Source organism: Tachyglossus aculeatus, chromosome 2 (assembly GCF_015852505.1).
Source record: "Tachyglossus aculeatus isolate mTacAcu1 chromosome 2, mTacAcu1.pri, whole genome shotgun sequence".
NCBI lineage: Eukaryota > Metazoa > Chordata > Mammalia > Monotremata > Tachyglossidae > Tachyglossus > Tachyglossus aculeatus.
Window position 1 is genome coordinate 50,232,402 of NC_052067.1, and position 21,584 is coordinate 50,253,985.

Below are 21,584 nucleotides of genomic sequence, written 5' to 3' on the forward strand. Positions count from 1 at the left end.
TGTGAGCCCCACGTGGGACAACCTCATCACCTTGTATCCTCCCCAGCGCTTAGAACAGTGCTTGGCCCATTGTAAGTGCTTAACAAATAATAATAAAAGAATAGAGTGCTCAATAAGTGCTCAATGACTATAGTAAGTGCTTAACAACTAATAATAAAATCATAGAGTGCTCAATAAGTGCTCAATGACTATAGTAAGTGCTTAACAAATAATAATAAAATCATAGAGTGCTCAATAAGTGCTTAATAACTACAGTAAGTGCTTAACAAATAATAATAAAATAATAGAGTGCTCAATAAGTGCTCAATGACTATAGTAAGTGCTTAACAAATAATAATAAAATCATAGAGTGCTCAATAAGTGCTCAATAACTATAGTAAGTGCTTAACAAATAATAATAAAATCATAGAGTGCTCAATAAGTGCTTAATAACTACAGTAAGTGCTTAACAAATAATAATAAAATAATAGAGTGCTCAATAAGTGCTCAATGACTATAGTAAGTGCTTAACAAATAATAATAAAATCATAGAGTGCTCAATAAGTGCTCAATAACTATAGTAAGTGCTTAACAAATAATAATAAAATCATAGAGTGCTCAATAAGTGCTCAATAACTATAGTAAGTGCTTTACAAATAATAATAAGATAATAGAGTGCTCAATAAGTGCTCAATAACTATAGTAAGTGCTTTACAAATAATAATAAGATAATAGAGTGCTCAATAAGTGCTCAATAACTATAGTAAGTGCTTAACAAATAATAATAAGATAATAGAGTGCTCAATAAGTGCTCAATGACTATAGTAAGTGCTTAACAAATAATAATAAAATAATAGAGTGCTCAATAAGTGCTCAATGACTATAGTAAGTGCTTAACAAATAATAATAAAATAATAGAGTGCTCAATAAGTGCTCAATGACTATAGTAAGTGCTTAACAAATAATAATAAAATAATAGAGTGCTCAATAAGTGCTCAATGACTATAGTAAGTGCTTAACAAATAATAATAAGATAATAGAGTGCTCAATAAGTGCTCAATAAGTATAGTAAGTGCTTAACAAATAATAATAAGATAATAGAGTGCTCAATAAGTGCTCAATGACTATAGTAAGTGCTTAACAAGTAATAATAAGATAATAGAATGCTCAATAAGTGCTCAATGACTATAGTAAGTGCTTAACAAATAATAATAAAATAATAGAGTGCTCAATAAGTGCTCAATGACTATAGTAAGTGCTTAACAAATAATAATAAAATAATAGCGTGCTCAATAAGTGCTCAATGACTATAGTAAGTGCTTAACAAATAATAATAAAATAATAGAGTGCTCAATAAGTGCTCAATGACTATAGTACGTGCTTAACAAATAATAATAAAATAATAGAGTGCTCAATATGTGCTCAATAACTATAGTAAGTGCTTAACAAATAATAATAGGATAATAGAGTTCTCAATAAGTGCTCAATAACTATAGTAAGTGCTTAACAAATAATAATAAGATAATAGAGTGCTCAATAAGTGCTCAATAACTATAGTAAGTGCTTAACAAATAATAATAAGATAATAGAGTGCTCAGTAAGTGCTCAATAACTATAGTAAGTGCTTAACAAATAATAATAAAATAATAGAGTGTTCAATAAGTGCTCAATAACTATAGTAAGTGCTTAACAAATAATAATAAAATAATAGAGTGTTCAATAAGTGCTCAATAACTATAGTAAGTGCTTAACAAATAATAATAAAATAATAGAGTGCTCAATAAGTGCTCAATAACTATAGTAAGTGCTTAACAAATAATAATAAGATAATAGAGTGCTCAATAAGTGCTCAATAACTATAATTGATTGACAGCTCTGTTGTATTATACTCTCCCAAGTGCTTAGTGCTGCACTCTGCACGGAGGAAGAACTCAATAAATACCATTGGTGATGACGATGATTGGGATAACTGATCGACTGATGGTTTGGGCAGATCCTCGCTTTACCCACTCTGTGGTTAATGGGTGCCAGGAGACATTCCCCTTTGCCTTTTCTGAATGTTCTCATCATCATCATCATCATCATCATCATCAATCGTATTTATTGAGCGCTTACTATGTGCAGAGCACTGTACTAAGCGCTTGGGAAGTACAAATTGGGAACATATATGTTCTCATGTATGAGAACATTTACACAAGTAAACATATGTCATTTATATCAGCAAACACACTCGCGCTCCCTTCATTCATCTCCCCCTCCACTGCCCCCAGCATTTATATATGAATATATTCATTATTTATTCATATTAATATCTGTCTCCTCCTCTGGGCCGCATGCTGTTGTGGGCAGGGAATGCGACTGTTATATTATTGTGTTGGATTTTCCCAAGCGCTTGTACAATGTTGGTACAGTGCTCTGCACACAGGAAGCGCTCAATAAATACGACTGAATGAATGAATACACTCAGTAAACACTCAATAAATACGATTGATTATCTGTTTCTATTAATGTCTTTCTCCCCCTCTAAACTGTAAGTTCATTGAGCACAGGGAATATGTCTTTGCTTCAGGAGAAGCAGCGTGGCTCAGTGGGAAAGAGCACGGGCTTTGGAGTCAGAGGTCATGGGTTCAAATGCCGGCTGTGTGACTTTGGGCAAGTCACTTCACTTCTCTGGGCCTCAGTTACCTCATCTGTAAAATGGGGATTAAGATTGTGAGCCCCATGTGGGACAACCTGATCACCTTGTAACCTCCCCAGTGCTTAGAACAGTGCTTTGCACATAAGAAGCGCTTAATAAATGCCATTATTATTATTACAACCATGTTAGACTGTACCCTCCCAAACGCTCAGTACAGTGCTTTGCACAGTGTCAGCGCTCAGTAAATACGACCGATTGATTGACGGATGGATGGGTCACTGAGCACTGGCTCAGTGGAAAGAGCAGGGGCTTTGGAGTCAGAGGTCATGGGTTCAAATCCCAGCTCTGCCAATTGTCAGCTGTGTGACTTTGGGCGAGTCACTTCACTTCTCTGGGCCTCAGTTCCCTCATCTGTAAAATGGGGATGAAGACTGTGAGCCCCCCGAGGGGCAACCTGATCACCTTGTGCCCCCCCAAGCGCTTAGAACAGTGCTTTGCACACAGTAAGCTCTTAATAAATGCCATCATTATTATTATTATTATTAAGGGATGGATGGTCTGATTCAGGAATAGCCCCTGGCCGGGAGTGCGAGCTGAGAGCTGATTGGCTTGACCTGGAGGGCCAGCTGAGAGCTGATTGGCCTGGCTGGGAGTGCGAGCTGAGAGCTGATTGGCCTGGCCTGGAGGGTCAGCTGATTGGCCCGGCTGGGGTGCGAACCGAGAGTTGATTGGCCTGGACTGGAGGGCAAGCTGATTGGCCTGGCCGGGAGTGCGAACTGAGACATGATTGGCCCGGCCGGGAGGGCGAGCTGAGAGCTGATTGGCCTGGCCGGGAGGGCGAGCTGAGAGCTGATTGGCCTGGCCTGGAGGGCCAGCTGATTGGCCCGGCTGGGGTGCGAACTGAGAGTTGATTGGCCTGGCCGGGAGGGCAAACTGATTGGCCTGGCCGGGAGTGCGAACTGAGACATGATTGGCCCGGCCGGGAGTGCGACCTGAGAGCTGATTGGCCTGGCCTGGAGGGTCAGCTGACTGGCCCGGCTGGGGTGAGAACTGAGAGCTGATTGGCCTGGCCGGGAGGGCAAGCTGATTGGCCTGGCCGGGAGTGCGAACTGAGACATGATTGGCCCGGCCGGGAGGGCGAGCTGAGGGCTGATTGGCCTGGCTGGGAGCGCGAGCTGAGAGCCGATTGGCCTGGCCTGGAGGGTCAGCTGATTGGCCCGGCTGGGGTGCGAACTGAGAGTTGATTGGCCTGGCCGGGAGGGCAAGCTGATTGGCCTGGCCGGGAGTGCGAACTGAGACATGATTGGCCCGGCCGGGAGTGCGAGCTGAGAGCTGATTGGCCTGGCTGGGAGTGCGAGCTGAGAGTTGATTGGCCTGGCCTGGAGGGCCAGCTGATTGGCCTGGCTGGGGTGCGAACTGAGAGTTGATTGGCCTGGCCGGGAGGGCAAGCTGATTGGCCTGGCCGGGAGTGCGAACTGAGACATGATTGGCCCGGCCGGGAGTGCGAGCTGAGAGCTGATTGGCCTGGCCGGGAGGGCAAGCTGGCAGACCTGGCCGGGGGCGCCAGCTGATTGGCTCGGCCCGCCTTCAGCATCGACCAATGGGGAGCCCGGTGCGGCCCGCTGCCCCGAGAGGGCGGGGCAGACGGTCTCCCGGCAACAACCAATAGGAGGCCAGAGCCCCGCCGAGCCCCGCCCCTTAGCCCCGGGGCCAATCCCGAGTGGTCCCTCCCCTTGGGGGCCGGCGCCCCCTGGGGGCGAGGCCGCGGCGGCCGTAAAGCGCGGCGGCGCTGGGGGGGTGAGCGGGGGTAGGGGCGGCCATGGCGGGGGCCCTGGCGCGGAAGGCCGCAGACTATGTCCGCAGCAAGGATTTCCGCGACTACTTGATGAGGTGACGGAGCGGGGGGGGGGTGGGGGGGAGGCGCCGGAGGGGTTCCCCGCCCCCCGGGACCGGCCTCCGCCGCTCCCAACCACCTTCCCGATGCCCTTCTCACCCTCCCTTAGCAACCGCCCCCTAGCAACCGCCCCCTAGCAACCGCCCCGATGCCCTTCTCACCCTCCCCTAGCAACCGCCCCGATGCCCTTCTCACCCTCCCCTAGCAACCGCCCCCTAGCAACCGCCCCATGCCCTTCTCACCCTCCCCTAGCAACCGCCCCTAGCAACCGCCCCGATGCCCTCCTCACCCTCCCCTAGCAACCTCCCCCTAGCAACCGCCCCGATACCCTCCTCACCCTCCCCTAGCAACCGCCCCCTAGCAACCGCCCCATCGCCCTCCTCACCCTCCCCTAGCAACCGCCCCGTTGCCCCGCTCACTCGCCCAGAGCCCGGGCTTAGGAGTCAGAGGTCGTGGGTTAGCAGTCAGAGGTCATCATCATCATCATCAACCGTATTTACTGAGCGCTTACTGTGTGCAGTGCACTGTACTAAGCGCTTGGGAAGTACAAGTTGGCAACATCGAGAGACAGTCCCTACCCAACAGTGGGCTCACAGTCTAAAAGGGGGGAGACAGAACAAAACCAAACATCCTAACAAAATAAAATAGAATAGCTATGTACAAGTAAAATAAATAAGTAAATATGTACAAACAGATTCCGCCACTTGTCTGCTGTGTGGCTTTGGGCAAGTCACTTCACTTCTCTGGGCCTCAGTTCCCTCATCTGCAAAATGGGCATTAAGACGGCGCGCCCCATGTGGGACAACCTGATCACCTTGTAACTTGTACCTTGCCCCACATGGGACAACCTCATCTCCTTGTGTTCCCCCCAGCGCTTAGAACAGTGCTTTGCACGTAGTAAGCGCTTAACAAATACCAACATTATTATTGTTATTATTATTGTAACTCCCCCTCGGCGCTTAGAACAATGCTAGGCACATAGTTAGCATTTAACAAATACCAACATTATTATTACTATTATTATTATCATTATTATTATTATTATTGTAACTCCCCCTCGGCGCTTAGAACAATGCTAGGCAAATAGCATTTAACAAATGCCATCATTATTACTGTTATTATTACCCCGCTCACCTCCCCCTAGCAACTGCTCCATTGCCCCCTCACCCTCCCCATTGCCCCACTCGCCACCCACCCTAGCAACCGGCCCCCTAGCAACCGCCCCGTTGCCCCGCTCAGCATCCCCCCTAGCAACCGCCCCGTTGCCCCGCTCAGCATCCCCCCTAGCAACCGCCCCATTGCCCCGCTCAGCATCCCCCCTAGCAACCGCCCCGTTGCCCCGTTCACCATCCCCCCTAGCAACCGTCCCACTGCCCTTCTCATCCTCCCCTAGCAACCACCCCGTTGCTCTTTCCACTGAGCCAGGCTGTAGTACCTGTAGCAATCGCTTAATGGACATCACAATTATTAGTAGTAACTTCGAGGTGCAGCTCTCGATTGTTAAGTGTGAGGGAAGAGAAATCAATAAAATGGGGTTAAATCCCAGGATTCATACCCGATAAGCAGCATGGCTTAGTGGAAAGAGCACGGGCTTGGGAGTAAGAGGTCATGAGTACTAATCCTGCTCTGCCACTTACTATTCTATTTATTTTGTTAATGAGGTGCATCTAGCTTTATTTCTGTTTATTCTGATGACCTGAAATCCGTCCACATGTTTTGTTTGGTTGTCTGTCTCCCCCTTCTAGACTGTGAGCCCGCTGTTGGGTAGGGACCGTCTCTATATGTTGCCAACTTGTACTTCCCAAGCGCTTAGTATAGTGCTCTGCACACAGTAAGTGCTCAATAAATTTGATGGGATGAATGAATGCCGCGCTCACCGTTTCCCCGGGGAACCGCCAAGGCAGGGAGTACATCCCGGCCGGTGAGGGTGCCGGCTGGGCACAGTGGGGTCATTTATTCATCCAGTCGTATTTATTGAGCGCTTACTGGGTGCAGAGCACTGTACTAAGCGCTTCGAGAAGCACACTACAACAGTAGTGACATGCCCGTGGCTATCCCCCTGCCCGCGCCTTGGCATCCCGGCTCCCCGGTAGAGCGATGGGTGTTGGGGTGGTCCGAGGGCTCCCCCGGACACCGACCTCTTGGCCTGCCCGCCAAGAGTGGAAAAAGTGTGGGGACCAGCAGGAATCCTTCCAAGGCTGGCAGGCTGCCCATCCCATCGGGCCTTGGAGGGAAAAACAGCTCCGTGACCTTGAAAATGTCGTGGGCATTTATTTGCCCCCTCAACGGCTTTGAAATGCGACTGCCACCTTTGGGGTCGCCTACACCGGTCTGTTCTGCTTTTAGTTGAGGCCTACTGAAAAATTTTTAGTTAACCCTGTGGCCCCGGGAATTATTGTGCATGATTCGGTTCCCGTAGGCGACTCACAATCTCCGCTCATTTCACTGCCCTTTACAGTTTGAAGTACGGTCCAGGGAAGAGGAATTCAAGGTCGTTAGGCCCTAACTTGCCCAATTTACTCGGTGGGTCGGAGACAAGACGAGATGCAGCCTGCGTTTAGTGTGGGTGCTGACAATTTTTTCTTTCAGGAGATTTTTACTTTAAAAACTTCGGTGGTAATTTGAATCCTTAGAACCTTAGCAGTAGATTTCAGGGTAAACTAATGCAAGCCTGATAGCAGACCGGTGACGAAATTAAGAAGAAGTGTGTCTTCATTTTTTGGCAGGAGGAAAGAAATTTTGCAATCCTGTGTTTGCTCCACAAATATGTTATCTCTTTTGTAGAGGGCAGAATGAAGGTTGTGCAGTCAGGTCCTGAGGAATTTGAGACTTTGTGCAAATTTTAACCTCGAGGTCTGTTTCTTTCCTTATTTTTTGCTAGATTTCCTCATCCCTTGTGGAAGACAAACCTCCTTTTCTAAATAAAGTCCTTTTTCTAGTCCGTCCTAGCGGCCTGTTCTGTTGGGGGTTTGGGTGGGTGTCTTCTAGATGTTCTGTATGTGGAAACCGGTTCTGAGGGCCGAGCACCTTGGATTGAGTAGCTTGGCAGTGTGGGAAGGCAGGGGGAAAGTGAGAAACCCCGAGGGTCTGGTCATCTACTTTCATTCATTCCTTCGATCGTATTTATTGAGCGCTTACTGTGTGCAGAGCACTGTACTAAGCGCTTGGGAAGTACAAGTGGCCGTGGGACGACCTGATCGCCTTGTAACCTCCCCAGCGCTTAGAACAGTGCTTTGCGCATAGTAAGCGCTTAATAAATGCCATCATTATTATTATTATCTACTTGTAATTATCTACTCTCCCCCTCCTTCCCCTCTCCATCCCCCCTGCCTTGCCTCCTTCCCTTCCCCACAGCACCTGTTTATATGTATATATGTTTGTACGTATTTATTACTCTATTTTATTTGTACATATCTATTCTATTTATTTTATTTTGTTAGTATGTTTTGTTTTGTTCTCTGTCTCCCCCTTCTAGACTGTGAGCCCACTGTTGGGTAGGGACCGTCTCCATATGTTGCCAACTTGTACTTCCCAAGCGCTTAGTACAGTGCTCTGCACACAGTAAGCGCTCAATAAAAACGATTGATTGATTGATTGTACCGCACGAGTGCTTGTTGGCTAATTTATCTGAGAACTTGCCCTTGATATCCTGTCTGACTTTGAGTCCGTTACTTAGATCGTCCCTATCCTAGTCCTTGTGTTTTAGCTTGCTTATCGTATCATACTGCCTGGTGGCACCATCCAATAATGCCTCCTTCGGCAGTGAGGATTGTTAAGAATCTTAACTATGTGCTTAATACAGTGCCTGGCACGTAGCAAATGCTTAACCAATACCATAAAGAAAAAAATCCGATCAACTGCAGAGTTGAACTGAGCTTCCAAGGCTGATGGGGCCGAAAAACCCATAGCCAAGTCATCATCATCATCATCAATCGTATTTATTGAGCGCTTACTATGTGCAGAGCACTGTACTAAGCGCTTGGGAAGTACAAATTGGCAACATATAGAGACAGTCCCTACCCAACAGTGGGCTCACAGTCTAAAATCCACCAGAACATAGCTCTCCTCGTCTTCAAAGCTCTTCTGAAGTCTCACGTCCGCCTGGAGGCCTTCCCTGATTAATTTCTCCTCTCCCCAAATCAATCAATCAGTCCTAGATCAATGGTATTTATTGGGAACATACTATGTACGGAGAACTGTGCGAAGCACTTGGAAGAGTACGCTACCACAGAGTTGGAAGACACAATCCTTACCCGTAAGGGGCTTTCAGTCTAGAGAGGGAGGCGATTGTTAAAATAAATTAAAGATGGGGAAATGAAAGAGTATAAGGATCTGGACATAAATGCTGTTGGGGTGGGGAGAATATCAAGAACTTAAGGAATATAGATCCAACTGCATAGGCATTGCAGGAGGAAAAATGAGTAGGGAAATGAGGGCTTAGTCAGGGAAGGCCTCTAAGTCCCGACATATCTGTGGGAGGAGGCAAAGGGGGAGAAATCAAGACCACCTCTGCAGCTGTTACAGCTCTGAGAATAGTTCACATAACTTCAACCCATCTTGCGGAGTTTCCTCCGCTTTTATTGGAGGCAGGCGAGTGGGATGCTATTTTTTATTTCCAGGGCAGGAGTGTCAAATTCAACAACAACAGTAAGTACCCTCGGAGCCCCCACTGAGCATAGGAGCCGTGTGTGGAGCCTCCAGTTCAACCTCAGGAGGAAAATCGTCTTTCGACCTACCTGGAACCGAAGCTATGTAGATAAGTTAATTTCCGACACGGCACCTGGAAATAAGTCTGAAATAGCCGCGTGCTGAAAACGCTCGAGGCAATGAGCTGTTACGGTCCGTGTTAATTTTAGCTTCTGGGTGTTCCAGAGTAGTCCCAAGAGCAAACTGCAGAAATCCACTCCAGCGGTCACGGCGGAAAGAGAGGACTGCGGTTTTCTTGACGGAGTGGAGATTTGGAAAAGCGTCTCTTGCCGAACAGACTTGCAGACTTACAGGGCTTTCTTGGGTGAAAGGAATGAGAACCTGGAGACTGTCCAACCCTCCTTCCTCTCCCAATATCCACTTAGAGGCACTGAGCCCTCAAGAGCCCCCTCTTTTCCTTTCCTTCCAATCTCATTAGGAAGAATGAAAAGGGTCTAAAAACACCCTTGTCTTTTCAGTTAAGGTTTGAAAGGGAGGAAGGCTAACCTGAGACTTTCTGGGGCCAGTCTGGACCCCAAAAGGCAATCTTTGTTCAACCTGCGGCCCTTGAATCATTAATGGGGTGATGGTCACTCAAGCTAGCCCCTCCTATAGAAGCAGCATGGCCCTGGGAGTCAGAGGTCATGGGTTCTAATCCCCGCTCTGCCCCTTGTCTGCTGTGTGACCTTGGGCAAGGCACGTCCCTTCTGGGTGCCTCAGTTACCTCATCTGTCAAATGGGGATTGGGTCTGTGAGCCCCACGTGGGACAGGGACTGTGTCCAACCCGATCTGCTTGTATCCACTCCGGTGCCTAGTACAGTGTCTGGCACATAGTAAGCGCTGAACAAACGCCACGGTTATTACTACAGAGATAGAGTGGTGGGGAGACCTCAGAAGTTACTAAAACAGGTAAGCACTCCTGCCCGAGGATCCCCTCCCTGCAGGAAAACTAATTTCTATAAACTTGCTTTGTTCGGGACCACTGCTCTGAACACTACAGAAAGAACTGTAGAATGAATAGACGTGATCCCTGCCCTCAGGGAGTTTACAATCTAGGGGAGGAGCATATCTCCCCCAATATGTCATATACACCCATCAACCATTTCTAGCACCTAAATACTTGTACTTATCTTCAGCATTCATGCACATGTGTTTGTCTAACTGTGTACTCAGTGGCTTATTTTGATTACTCTTAAAATGTCAGGCTCCCCTGTACGCTCTTGGTAGGCTGCGAATGTGACACTTGGCTTGTTTTGTACTTCCCGAGCACTTGGTACTTCATAAATGCTGTTAGCGCTGCAACTGTGTCCCAAACTCACTGCTGATGTAGCCCCACCCGACATCGCGTCGAGACCCGGACTTGAAGCCAAGTATAGAAAAGCAAGCCCATCTCTCCTGCCCCGTTTCCACGCTGCTTTCCGTCTAAATCAAGAAAGGCCCGTTGAATCATTTCCCCCCTCTGCTCCCTGAGCGCAAATTGGAAGCCGGCTTCATCCTAAAGCAGCACCAAATCACGGGGCGGTAGAAGAGGCTTACAAAGTCCGCCGATCCCCAGTTCTGTGCAGCTTTTGGGCAAAATGGGGAACACGCCTGCCTCCCCCCCCCTCCCTCAGCTTTCTGTTGGCAGAGGAAGAGGCTGTCACGGCTCATGGTCAACACTTAAGGCTATGATCATAACTCCACTACCGCCAAAGGTTTTCTTTGGCTACCAAACCTTGCATCAATTTTCAAGAAAATGAATGCACTCTTGAAAATGATCAAAGAAGAAAGCCTGGATAGAGAGAGAAGTTTGAAGTCGGGCAGAGACTTTTCGGAAGGGGTTAAACTGCCAAAACGTGCTTTACGGAGAAAAGAAGGCTGGTCACCTTAAATTGGATACGTTTTTCACCAAAGTTGAGAAGCCACTACTTAGCAGAACAAGTTTCTATTTCTGCAGCCTCCTGCAAAGAGCACAGTTACGCCCTATTTAATGTGGTTAAGCTCTGAGATACTTTAATAGAGAATAACTAATAGATTAGTGATGTTTTATGTTGAGGAATAATGTAAAGGAATTCCATATTATATGAGAGGTTCCAGAACGGATCCCAGTTTATATCATTTTCTGTGGGAAAATGAACCCTATGGTATAATTGTTCATACTACAACCATATTTTCAAGGAGCCTGGCAAGGCTGTATCTTAGAGTATGTCTGTACCAGGTAATTTCAGTATTCCATGTACTAATAAAAGTAAAAATTAAAAGCAAGTCAGGCATCTTTAAATTGTGCTGGGAGAATCATGGTTCCCTGCAGCAGAGGCAGAGGACTGTATTCTCAAATAAGGACCTGGGCATAGGTTTGTTGTTTGTTTTTTGTTGTTGTTTTCCCCATTACTAATACAATTGGAGACGTTACAATAATGTAGTAATAAGATTGTTAGGTATTATTATTATTCCTTTTAGATGCAGCTCAGTTCCAGGGTTCTTGGGTTTTATAGATCACTGCTCATTTAGTAGCTGAGAAAGTGGAAGAGCACAGGCCTGGGAAGCAGAGAACCTGGGTTCTAATTTTGGCTCTGCCACTTGTCTGTTGTGTGACCTTGGGCAAATCACTGTTACCTCATCTTTTTAAAGTGGGGATTGTGAGTGTGAGTGTGAAACATGGACTGTGTCCAACCTGAATTACTTTGTATCTACCCCAGCGCTTAGTACAGTTCCTGGTGCATAATGAGCACTTAGATACCATTTTAAAATAAATTAATAGCTGAAATAGCAAATTGGAGGCGGCGAAAGTCTACTGAAATTCCGATTAACTTATGTGTGCTATTGTCTAATCATTTCCAGAATGCAGTGCAGTGTAAATGTTGGGGTTTACAATGACCCAAATTCACTCAGACCTTGAAGGGTGGATGCTAAAAATTCAGTCACTTTGCCACAGTCTGACACTGGGATAATCCAGGATGGGCTGGATTTATTTGCTCCGCTTTGCATTCCGAATGGAAAGTTTCCCTTAAACTCCTTTGAACTCAAACAACATTTCTGCTGTTGCTTGAGATGACCCTGTGGAGATAAGATTTCTGGCTCCGGGGACCATTATATTTTAAACAGGACACTATTGTAGCCGACTCTCAGGGCTGGATTACCTTGTGTGATGTTGTAATGCAACCCACTCCTGCTTATGTGGGGCTAAATGTGTAAAGAATGCATCTGGGGCAAGTAGAATTTGGTTCCCAGCCGGCTTTTAATGTTCAAGCAGAAAAGTTCCTGTTGCTTTGGCCAGGTGAATAGTCCACAACAAAAGAAATAAAGTACCAAAAGACACCCTTGTGTGTTTAGGCATTCGAGCCTGGTTGATATCCACATCGGTAAACAAAATAGCCGTGCCAACAATGACTGTCCATGTTCTTTGCATGCCGCTCTGTGTTTTTATCCAGCGGGGAAAGCTTCCAAAGCTACAGAGGCAGTCGCTGCCGGATAAGACCAAATCAGTGCAAAACTTTTTGAAATATGTTTTAAAATCGATCCAGTTTCATCCTTGGGAAAACAGTGAAGCATTTAGCTTCTTGGTAAGGTCTTGGTACTAAATGAATAGGAATTTAAGTTGGAGTCCTCCTGTAGCAAACACCCACCCCCTCTTCTCTTACCAGCTGGACTGGCGTGGTTCTTCCAGGTAATGGGATCATCATCATCATCAATCGTATTTATTGAGCGCTTACTATGTGCAGAGCACTGTACTAAGCGCTTGGGAAGTACAAATTGGCAACATATAGAGACAGCCCCTACCCAACATTGGGCTCACAGTCTAAAAGGATATCAAAAGATGATGTTTTTAGACTTGATTTAAACTCCTTGATTTAAATGACCAAAATTGTTTAAGCCTCCCATCTCTAAAGGGATTGATTTGTTTTCAAAACCCAGAAACTTAGGTTTACAGTGGCTTCTGAGAAATGAATAGAAGGTTTTGCAACGGGTTTTGACCGTCTTTCTAAGGTCCGGGGATGTCGATCTGTGGAACAAATGGGCTTTATAAAATCAAGGAAACACTTCTTTTTCTGAAGGGGCTGACCTTCTGCTTTTATTTTCTTCCATGTTTTTCCCGTGTGTGCCTCGGCGACCTCTCACAAAATAGTACGGTAAGGAGATTGATTGTTTCTGCTGCGTTTCAGGCATTTACTGCAGTAGGAAATCGGGGGGGGCACCTGATCCGAGTTATTTCAGCCTGTGGCAGCCTCTGTAATCACGGTGGCTAGTGAGTTTCGGATGCGATTTGCTCCCAATTTCCTCCTCTTTCTTAGTTCACTCCCTCCTTACTTTTGGAGGTAGTGATGTTCTTTTTCCCCAGCGCTCCTCGAACATTTCCAAAAGAGGACCTCCTCGGAATGGGGCTGGGGAGGAGAACTGCTGGAAGAGTGTCCTCCGCTCTAGAGATTTTCCTCTGAGGGGGAATCTGCCAGGCCCTGGCTTCCGGACGCTCTGTCAAGTTCACCAATTTTAAGTAGGCATGCGGCACCAATTGGAAAAAACAGCACTAGAAGATAGAAGAACCAGCTCCTTGCTGGGGAATGGAGGCCATTAAATTCACCCTCACAAATACTTGGGCAGGGCATGCGATCTTCGCTAACCTGTCCTAGAAATGGTGCCGTGTTCCTACTTTCTGCCCCCAGGAATGGCTCACCATTCCAACCCTGGACTCCAGCAGGAAGAAAAGTAAACTATCTCAGGTTAGGTAAATCACGTCATCAGAAAAGGTGGTTCTCATTTACTGGTAGGTCACTAGTGGAATTCATTTTTCAGTGGTTTACGCCAAATGAGAGATGGCCGCTAAGTAGAAATGAGTAGAAACCATTGTTTCCCATCATCATCATCATCATCATCATCATCAATCGTATTTATTGAGCGCTTACTATGTGCAGAGCACTGTACTAAGTGCTTGGGAAGTACAAATTGGCAACATATAGAGACAGTCCCTACCCAACAGTGGGCTCAAAGTCTAAAAGGGGGAGACAGAGAACAAAACCAAACATACTAACAAAGTAAAATAAATCGAATAGATATGTACAAGTAAAATAAATAGAGTAATAAATATGTACAAACATATATACAGGTGCTGTGAGGAAGGGAAGGAGGTAAGATGGGGGGAATGGAGAGGGGTTGAACGGGAATAAACTGTAAAATAGCTTCTCGGAAATAAGGTCCATTAGCGGATCGTTCCCGTTTCAGGACTAAATTTCAGAATACGCAGGTCTTAAAAGTCCCCTTCCATTCTGTTTTCCTCATCTTGACTGTTTCTAGAAACTGTTTCTGAATGCCTTGTGTACCTTCGTAAGTTCAATTCAAGAGGTCTAATACCCAAGCTAGAGAAAAAGTGGCTGAAAATTGCCATGAAGCTTCCCCCAAAAGAAAATTGGTTCATTAATTTAAAAGAGTCATCATATAAAGAGAATTGGGGGTGTCCGGAACTTCAGGATAGTGAAGGGATAGGGTTCCCTATTCTGTCTTCAGCTCAACCAACTTCATCGTTTTTAAATGGGGAACGATGCCAAGCGGAGAAGGTGATTCAGCCACCGTCATCTGTGCTGCGATCCTTCGGGTCTGTCGCCCGGCATACTTGGGTACAGGGAAGGAGGTCCAAAGGGCATCAACGGGGGCCCCATCATCATCATCATCATCAATCGTATTTATTGAGCGCTTACTATGTGCAGAGCACTGTGGGCGGCAGGAGAAATGGAAGGAGGCCACTAAGTTCGGAGCTCACCACTCTGCCCACAGTAAGCACTCAATAAATACCATTAATCGATTTGATGAGAGGATTTTGTGAGGAAGAGACTTATTAAGGTGTGGCCACATTATGCCCTTTTTTCAAAACATTCACCCAAGATTTTTGTGTTTTTATAGGAAATATTTTGTCCAAGTCAGTGGTTTGCAATTTAAGGGTTTTCTAACTATCCCTTGAGAAATTCAGTCCATCAGTGGTAGTCACCGAACGCTTATTGTGTGCAAAGCACCGTACCAAATACTTGAAAATCACATTCAACACACTAAATATTCTGTCTCATTTTAGGGGAACAGCGGGCTTGCGTGGTTTGACTGCCGGAATGTTGAACTGCGTTAATTAGATGATTGACATTAGAAACCATTTTTAAAATATGCTGCATCGAAGCCTGGGAAAATTCTGACCTTTCTTTCTGAACTTTATGATTTACAGCACTTTTGGGGGCCAGTAGCCAACTGGGGTCTCCCAATCGCAGCTATCAATGACATGAAGAAGTCTCCAGAGATCATTAGTGGTCGAATGACATTTGGTAAGAACATGAAATTTGAAGGAATAATTTTTAAATGGGTCAAATGGCGAATTGCAGGTACAAGTTTTGAAATATAGCTTTTTAAGATATATAGGCCAGGGTATTTTCAAGTTTGAATCCTCCTTAAATTCTTTCCATCTGCTGTGATGATTTTATTTTCATTTCGGCATGGGTGCGGTTTGGCTGGCTCAGATAAGGGCCCGAGCACAAGATGTTTTATACCCATTAGAGATGGCCGAGCTATTTTATTGTAACCTCTTAAACACTCTGTACTTCATGGAGGGTGACGCAGTAGCGTTTCCTCGGGATGAAACGGCACCACGGCCAACCGGGAGAGGAAGAGGGGTCGGGGTTATGTGTTTGGTGGCTTTTTAATTTAAACTTTTCTAGCGGAACAAAATCGCTTACAATATCGTGGTATATTCTTGTCCTTAGACCTGGGGTTTTCCGTCAATCCAGTGCCCTTCACGGCAAACATTTACCGATGGCGTGTTACCGACGGCACTTCACTAACGTTCTCCTTGGTACTTTCTCTTGGCAGCTCTCTGCTGTTACTCGTTAACGTTCATGAGATTTGCCTACAAAGTGCAGCCTCGAAACTGGCTTTTGTTTGCATGTCATGCGACAAATGAAGTTGCCCAGCTCATTCAGGGAGGCCGGCTAATCAATTACCAGTGAGTACATTTTAAATGACACAGTCGATTTGGAAACTCAGTTCAGGGCTGACTTGCGTGGTGATGTTAATTTAGGATGGAGTGGATTACCTCTAGCCATGACTACTGACCAGTAACAAGGAAGCAAATGTAACCGCCTCAGTTTCCCTTTTTCGATAATAGTAATAATGGATACTTAAGTACTTAATGTGTGCTAAGCAGTATACTAAGCAATAAATGAATCGTATTGAGCGCTTACTGTGTGCAGAGCACTGTACTAAGTGCTTGGGAGAATATAGTATAACAGAGTACGCTGGGATAGATAGAAGAAAAAAGCAGATAGGACACAATCCCTGTACCACATGGGCCTCACGGTCTGAAGGAAGGAGAACAGATAGTTCATCCTCATTTTTACAAATGAGGAAACTGATTTAAGAAGTTTAGAATGGTAATCAATCAGTGGTATTTATTGCGCGCTTACTGTGGGCAGATGTTTGGATGGATTTATTACTCTTTTATTTGTACAGGTTTATTTTATTTTGTTAATATGTTTTGTTTTCTGTCTCCTCCTTCTAGACTGTGAGCCCGTTGTTGGGTAGGGACCGTCTCTGTATGTTGCCGACTTGTACTTCCCAAGCGCTTAGTACAGTGCTGTGCACGCAGTAAGTGCTCAATAAATACGATTGAATGAATGAATGAATGAATAACTGTACTAAGTGCTTGGGAGAATACAGTATAACAGTACGCTAGGGTAGATAGGAGAACAAAGCAGATAGGACACGGTCCCCGTACCACATGGGCCTCACGGTCTGAGGGAAGGAGAACAGATATTTCATCCTCATTTGTAAAAAATGTAACTGATTTAAGAAGTTTAGAATGGTAATCAATCAGTGGTATTTACCACGCGCTTACCGTGGGCAGAGAACTGTAGTAAGCGCTCGGGAGCGTCCAGTACAGCAGAGCTGGCAGTAAGCTTGCCCTGTCCATAAAACAGCTAGAGAACAACGAGCTTACGGTCTAATGATGTAGTTTTACCAAGCTTTCTGGGGAGTTGAGGGTCGGAAGGGGATTGCAGCCAAAAAATAACCCGATGGTCAGTGCCCGTATCTGTTGCTTGCCTTTTGACAGGATGGGTAAAAAGGCTACTGCATAGCGGAGGAGAATGCTGGACGTATTTCTTCTGGACCCCCGGCCTCACTGGCTTCAGCTGCTGAGACACGGATTCCACAGCCATGAATAACTACGGGGAAAAATAGCACCCAGGTCCCATCACTAACCAGAGCCTTTTCCTTTAAAAATGAGGCGCTGGACCTGAATTTTATTGCCCTACTAAAGATTTATCTCTTAAGCAGCTCACATGAGTAACTAATCGAATTGATTCAATCATGGTATTGATCTAAAAGACCGTGTATATTCTTTAGCCTTAATCGTGGGATTTGTTTTAAAGAGAAGTTGAAGAGTAATAATAGCATTATAACCGTCCACCAGATGTATTCTTAAAATGTAGGTTCTGAAATCAACCGCCGGATTACCACTAAAGACAAAATTCTTCCAGCAAGAGAGTTCCTTTAAACAGGTGTCTCTGTGTGAACCGTCATGCAGTTTGTACTATCCGCATATTCTAACTTGACTGAAATAAATCATTTAAATATTAGATGTGAAAATCAAGTGTTTGGGCGCTAGAGGAAAAATGTGTTCTGGGTCGTCGAGGAGAAAAATGGGATTAACAAGGGGAGTAAGTGGTTAAACGGCCCTGGGCTCGTGCCAATAAAGGCAGTCGGAAAAGATTAAAGAAAATCTCCGTTCCTCAAGTTGCTTAGGTGGCTTGCAAGTGCAGATGTGGCAGTAGATGGGGAGATGAGAGACTCATCAGGGAAGGCCTCCTGCAGGAGATGTGACTTCCCAAGCGCTTAGTACAGTGCTCTGCACACAGTAAGCGCTCAATAAATACGATTGAATGAATGAATGTGACTTCAGAAGGGCCTCGGAGATGGGGAGAGCATTGGCAATAATAATAGCGGTGGGATTTAAGTGCTTCCTATGTGCCAAGCACTGTACTAAACACTGAGGTAGATAAAGGATAAACAGATCTGACACAGTCCCTGTCCCACATAGGGCTCACAGTCTAAGAAGGTGGGGGGACACGGACATTTTACAGATGAGGAAACTGAGGTCCGTAGAAGTTGTGACATTATTAATGTGATATTGGTTAAGTGCTCACTACGTGTCAAGCACTGTTTTAATCTCTGGGATAGACACAAGTTAATCTCATGGGGCGCAGTCTAAGTAGGAGCGAGAGTGGACACTGAATCCCCATTTTACAGATGAAGAAACTGCAGATGGGGATTCAAACCCATCCCTGCCGTATGTGAAGGGAGAGGAAATTCCAGGCAGGGAGCAGGGCATGAGCAGAGACGCAGCATGGCCGAGCGGTTACAGCACGGGCCTGGGTTCTTATTCATTCAGTCGTATTTCCTGAGCGCTTACTGGGTGCAGAGCACTGTACTAAGCGCTTGGAAAATACAATTTGGAATCGGACAGTTCTCATCCTGTCTGCCCCTTTGCTGTGTAACCTTGGGCAAATCACTTCTTCGGTAGACCTCATTTCCCTCATTTGTAAAATGGGGATTCATCCATTCAATCATATTTGTTGAGTGCTTACCGCATGCAGAACAATGTACTAGGCAACTGGGAGAGAATAATATAACGGTCAACAGACACTTTGCCTGCCCAGAGTGAGCTTACAATTTAGAGGTGGGGAGATAAACGTTAATATAAATAAATAAATTACAGATTCATTCATTCATTCAATCGTATTGAGTGCTTACTGTGTGCAGAGCACTGTACTAAGCGCTTGGGAAGTACAAGTTGGCAACATATAGAGACGGTCCCTACCCAACAGTGGGCTCACAGTACAGATCTGTACATAAGTGCTGTGGGGATGAATAAAGAGAGCGAGTCAGGGTGACGAGGAAAGGGAGGCTTAGTCAGGGAAGGCCTTTTAGAGGAGTTGTCTTCGATAAGGCTATGAAATGGGGGAAGAGTAATTGCCTGTCAGATTTGAGGAGGGAGGGTGTTCCAGCCCAGAGGCAAGACGTCGGCGGTGAGATAGATGATTTTCCCCTTCCTAGGTAGATTGTGAGCCCTGTGTAGGTCAGGGACCTGACTGTCCTGTATCTGCCCCAGTGCTTAAAATAGTAGAGTAAGCACTTGAAAATACTATTCTTATGAGGCAGGGGGCAGAGAAGCAAGAACGAGATCAATAAAGATGGAAGCCCCATTCCCTCCAGCCCTGCTGGAGGGACTAGCCCTAAGACTCCTCCTCCTAGCCCCCGTCCATCAGTCCCAACCTTCACGGCACTCTTTAACGGAACCAAGGGGCCGTCCGGCTGCTGTTGTCTGAGGGGGTGGGCTTCCCCCAGCCATGGCAGGTGGAAGATGGAGCCATTCCCAGTGGGCTCCGAGGTGAGGGGCCACTAGCTTCTGCCCACTCGACCGGTTTAGCAAACGTTCTTCCGGAATTTGGTTTGGGTGCCATTTTTTTTCTGAACTGCTCAACTGTCTCCGTGTCTAAATGTAATAGTAGTAATGATGATGGCATTTATTAAGTGCTTGCTATGTGCAAAGCACTGTTCTACGCGCTGGAGAGGTTACAAGGTGATCAGGTTGTCCTACGGGGAGCTCCGAGTCTTCATCCCCATTTTACAGATGAGATAAATGAGGCACAGAGAAGTTAAGTGACTTGCCCAAAGTCACACAGCTGACAATTGGCAGAGCTGGGATTTGAACCTATGACCTCTGACTCCAAAGCCCGGGCTCTTTCCACTGAGCCACGCTGAAATGTAGGTCAGAACAGAGTCTAAATTTGGAGTTGGAAGACATTAAGGCCCTCTTTGGAGGTTATAATAATAATAATGGCATTTATTAAGCACTTACTATGTGCAAAGCACTGTTCTAAGCAGGTTACAGGGTGATCAGGTTGTCCCAGGGGGGGCTCACAGTCTTAATCCCCATTTTACAGATGAGGTAACTGAGGCACAGAGAAGTTAAGTAACTTGCCCAAAGTCACACAGCGGACAAGTGGCGGAGCCGGGATTGGAACCCATGATCTCTGACTCCAAAGCCCGTGCTCTTGAAATTGCTTGCCTATAGAGTGATTGGCAAGGCTCGTGGGTGTTTATTTCAGGGTCCGAAGAGGAGCCATCCAGGGGACGGCAGCAGCTACGCCAAGCAACCCAGAACCGCGAAACTCAAATTTCCTTTTCCCTTCCCGGCCCGGCCTCCGCTCTAGCCAAAGGCACGTTATATGACCACAAGCTGCCTCTCTTGGATCGAAATGAGACTGAAATATGAATTACCTGCCACCTCCCCATTGGTTCCGAGAATTCGAAAGCAGTATTTGTAAAGTCCCTAGGTCAAACTGGAAAGAGAACAGTAGAAATTCCAGATAATGACTCTGCCTGGCTCAGGCCACCCAGAAAAGGCTGTCAGCAAGAGAAAGCTGAATGAAGCTGGAGGAATCAATCAATCAATCAATCGTATTTAGTGAGCGCTTACTGTGTGCAGAGCACTGTACTAAGCGCTTGGGAAGTTGGCAACATATAGAGACGGTCCCTACCCAACAGTGGGCTCACAGTCTAGAAGGGGGAGACAGAACAAAACCAAACATATTAACAAAATAAAATAGAATAGATATGTACAAGTATCTTTGCATGGGTGTGGCAGCCAGGGCTTCTGTGAACACTGGAAAGAAGACTCCCAGCACTTTACGCAGCATCTCCATTTTCCAGGTGAGGCCACTGAGGCTCAGAGACGTTAAGTGACTTGCCCAAGGTCACACAGCAGATGTGGCGGAGCCAGTATTGGAACCCATGACCTCTGACCCCCAAGCCCGGGCTCTTTCCACTGAGCCACGCTTAGAAGAGTACAATAAAATGGGGTTGTTAAATGCATCCCATATCCACAACTAGCTTCCTTCCTTTCCCACTGTCGGGTAGGGACCGTCTCTATATGTTGCCAACTTGTACTTTCCAAGTGCTTGGTACAGTGCTCTGCACACAGTAAGCGCTCAATAAATACGATTGATTGATTGATTTCCTTTTCTTCCTTTCCCTCCCCTTCCCACCTCTCCACTTCACCTCACCTCTCCTCACCCTTGCTTCTTCTGGAGAAGAAGCAGCGTGGCTCAGTGGAAAGAGCCCGGGCTTTGGAGTCAGAGGTCGGGGGTTCAAATCCCGGCTCCACCACTTGTCAGCTGGGTGACTTTGGGCCAGTCACTTCACTTCTCTGGGCCTCAGTTCCCTCATCTGGAAAATGGGGATTAAGACTGTGGGTCCCCACCTGGGACAACCTGATCACCTTGTATCCCCACCAGTGCTTAGAACAGTGCTTTGCACATAGTAAGCACTTAAATGCCATTATTATTATTATTATTAATACCTGGAAAATGGGGATT

At 46.0% G+C, this 21,584-nt stretch overlaps 1 protein-coding gene across 1 annotated transcript; it reads left to right on the forward strand.

Moving 5' to 3' along the window:
• Positions 1–4,425: 4,425 nt before the first annotated feature.
• On the forward strand, positions 4,426–17,783 carry MPC1 (mitochondrial pyruvate carrier 1). The gene is made up of 5 exons (XM_038759391.1): positions 4,426–4,507; positions 6,977–6,980; positions 15,380–15,476; positions 16,018–16,150; positions 17,258–17,783. Exons 1-5 carry the CDS (start codon positions 4,437–4,439, stop codon positions 17,280–17,282), a joined length of 330 nt encoding a protein of 109 aa, XP_038615319.1. The 5' UTR covers positions 4,426–4,436; the 3' UTR covers positions 17,283–17,783.
• The last annotated feature ends 3,801 nt before the right edge of the window (positions 17,784–21,584 follow it).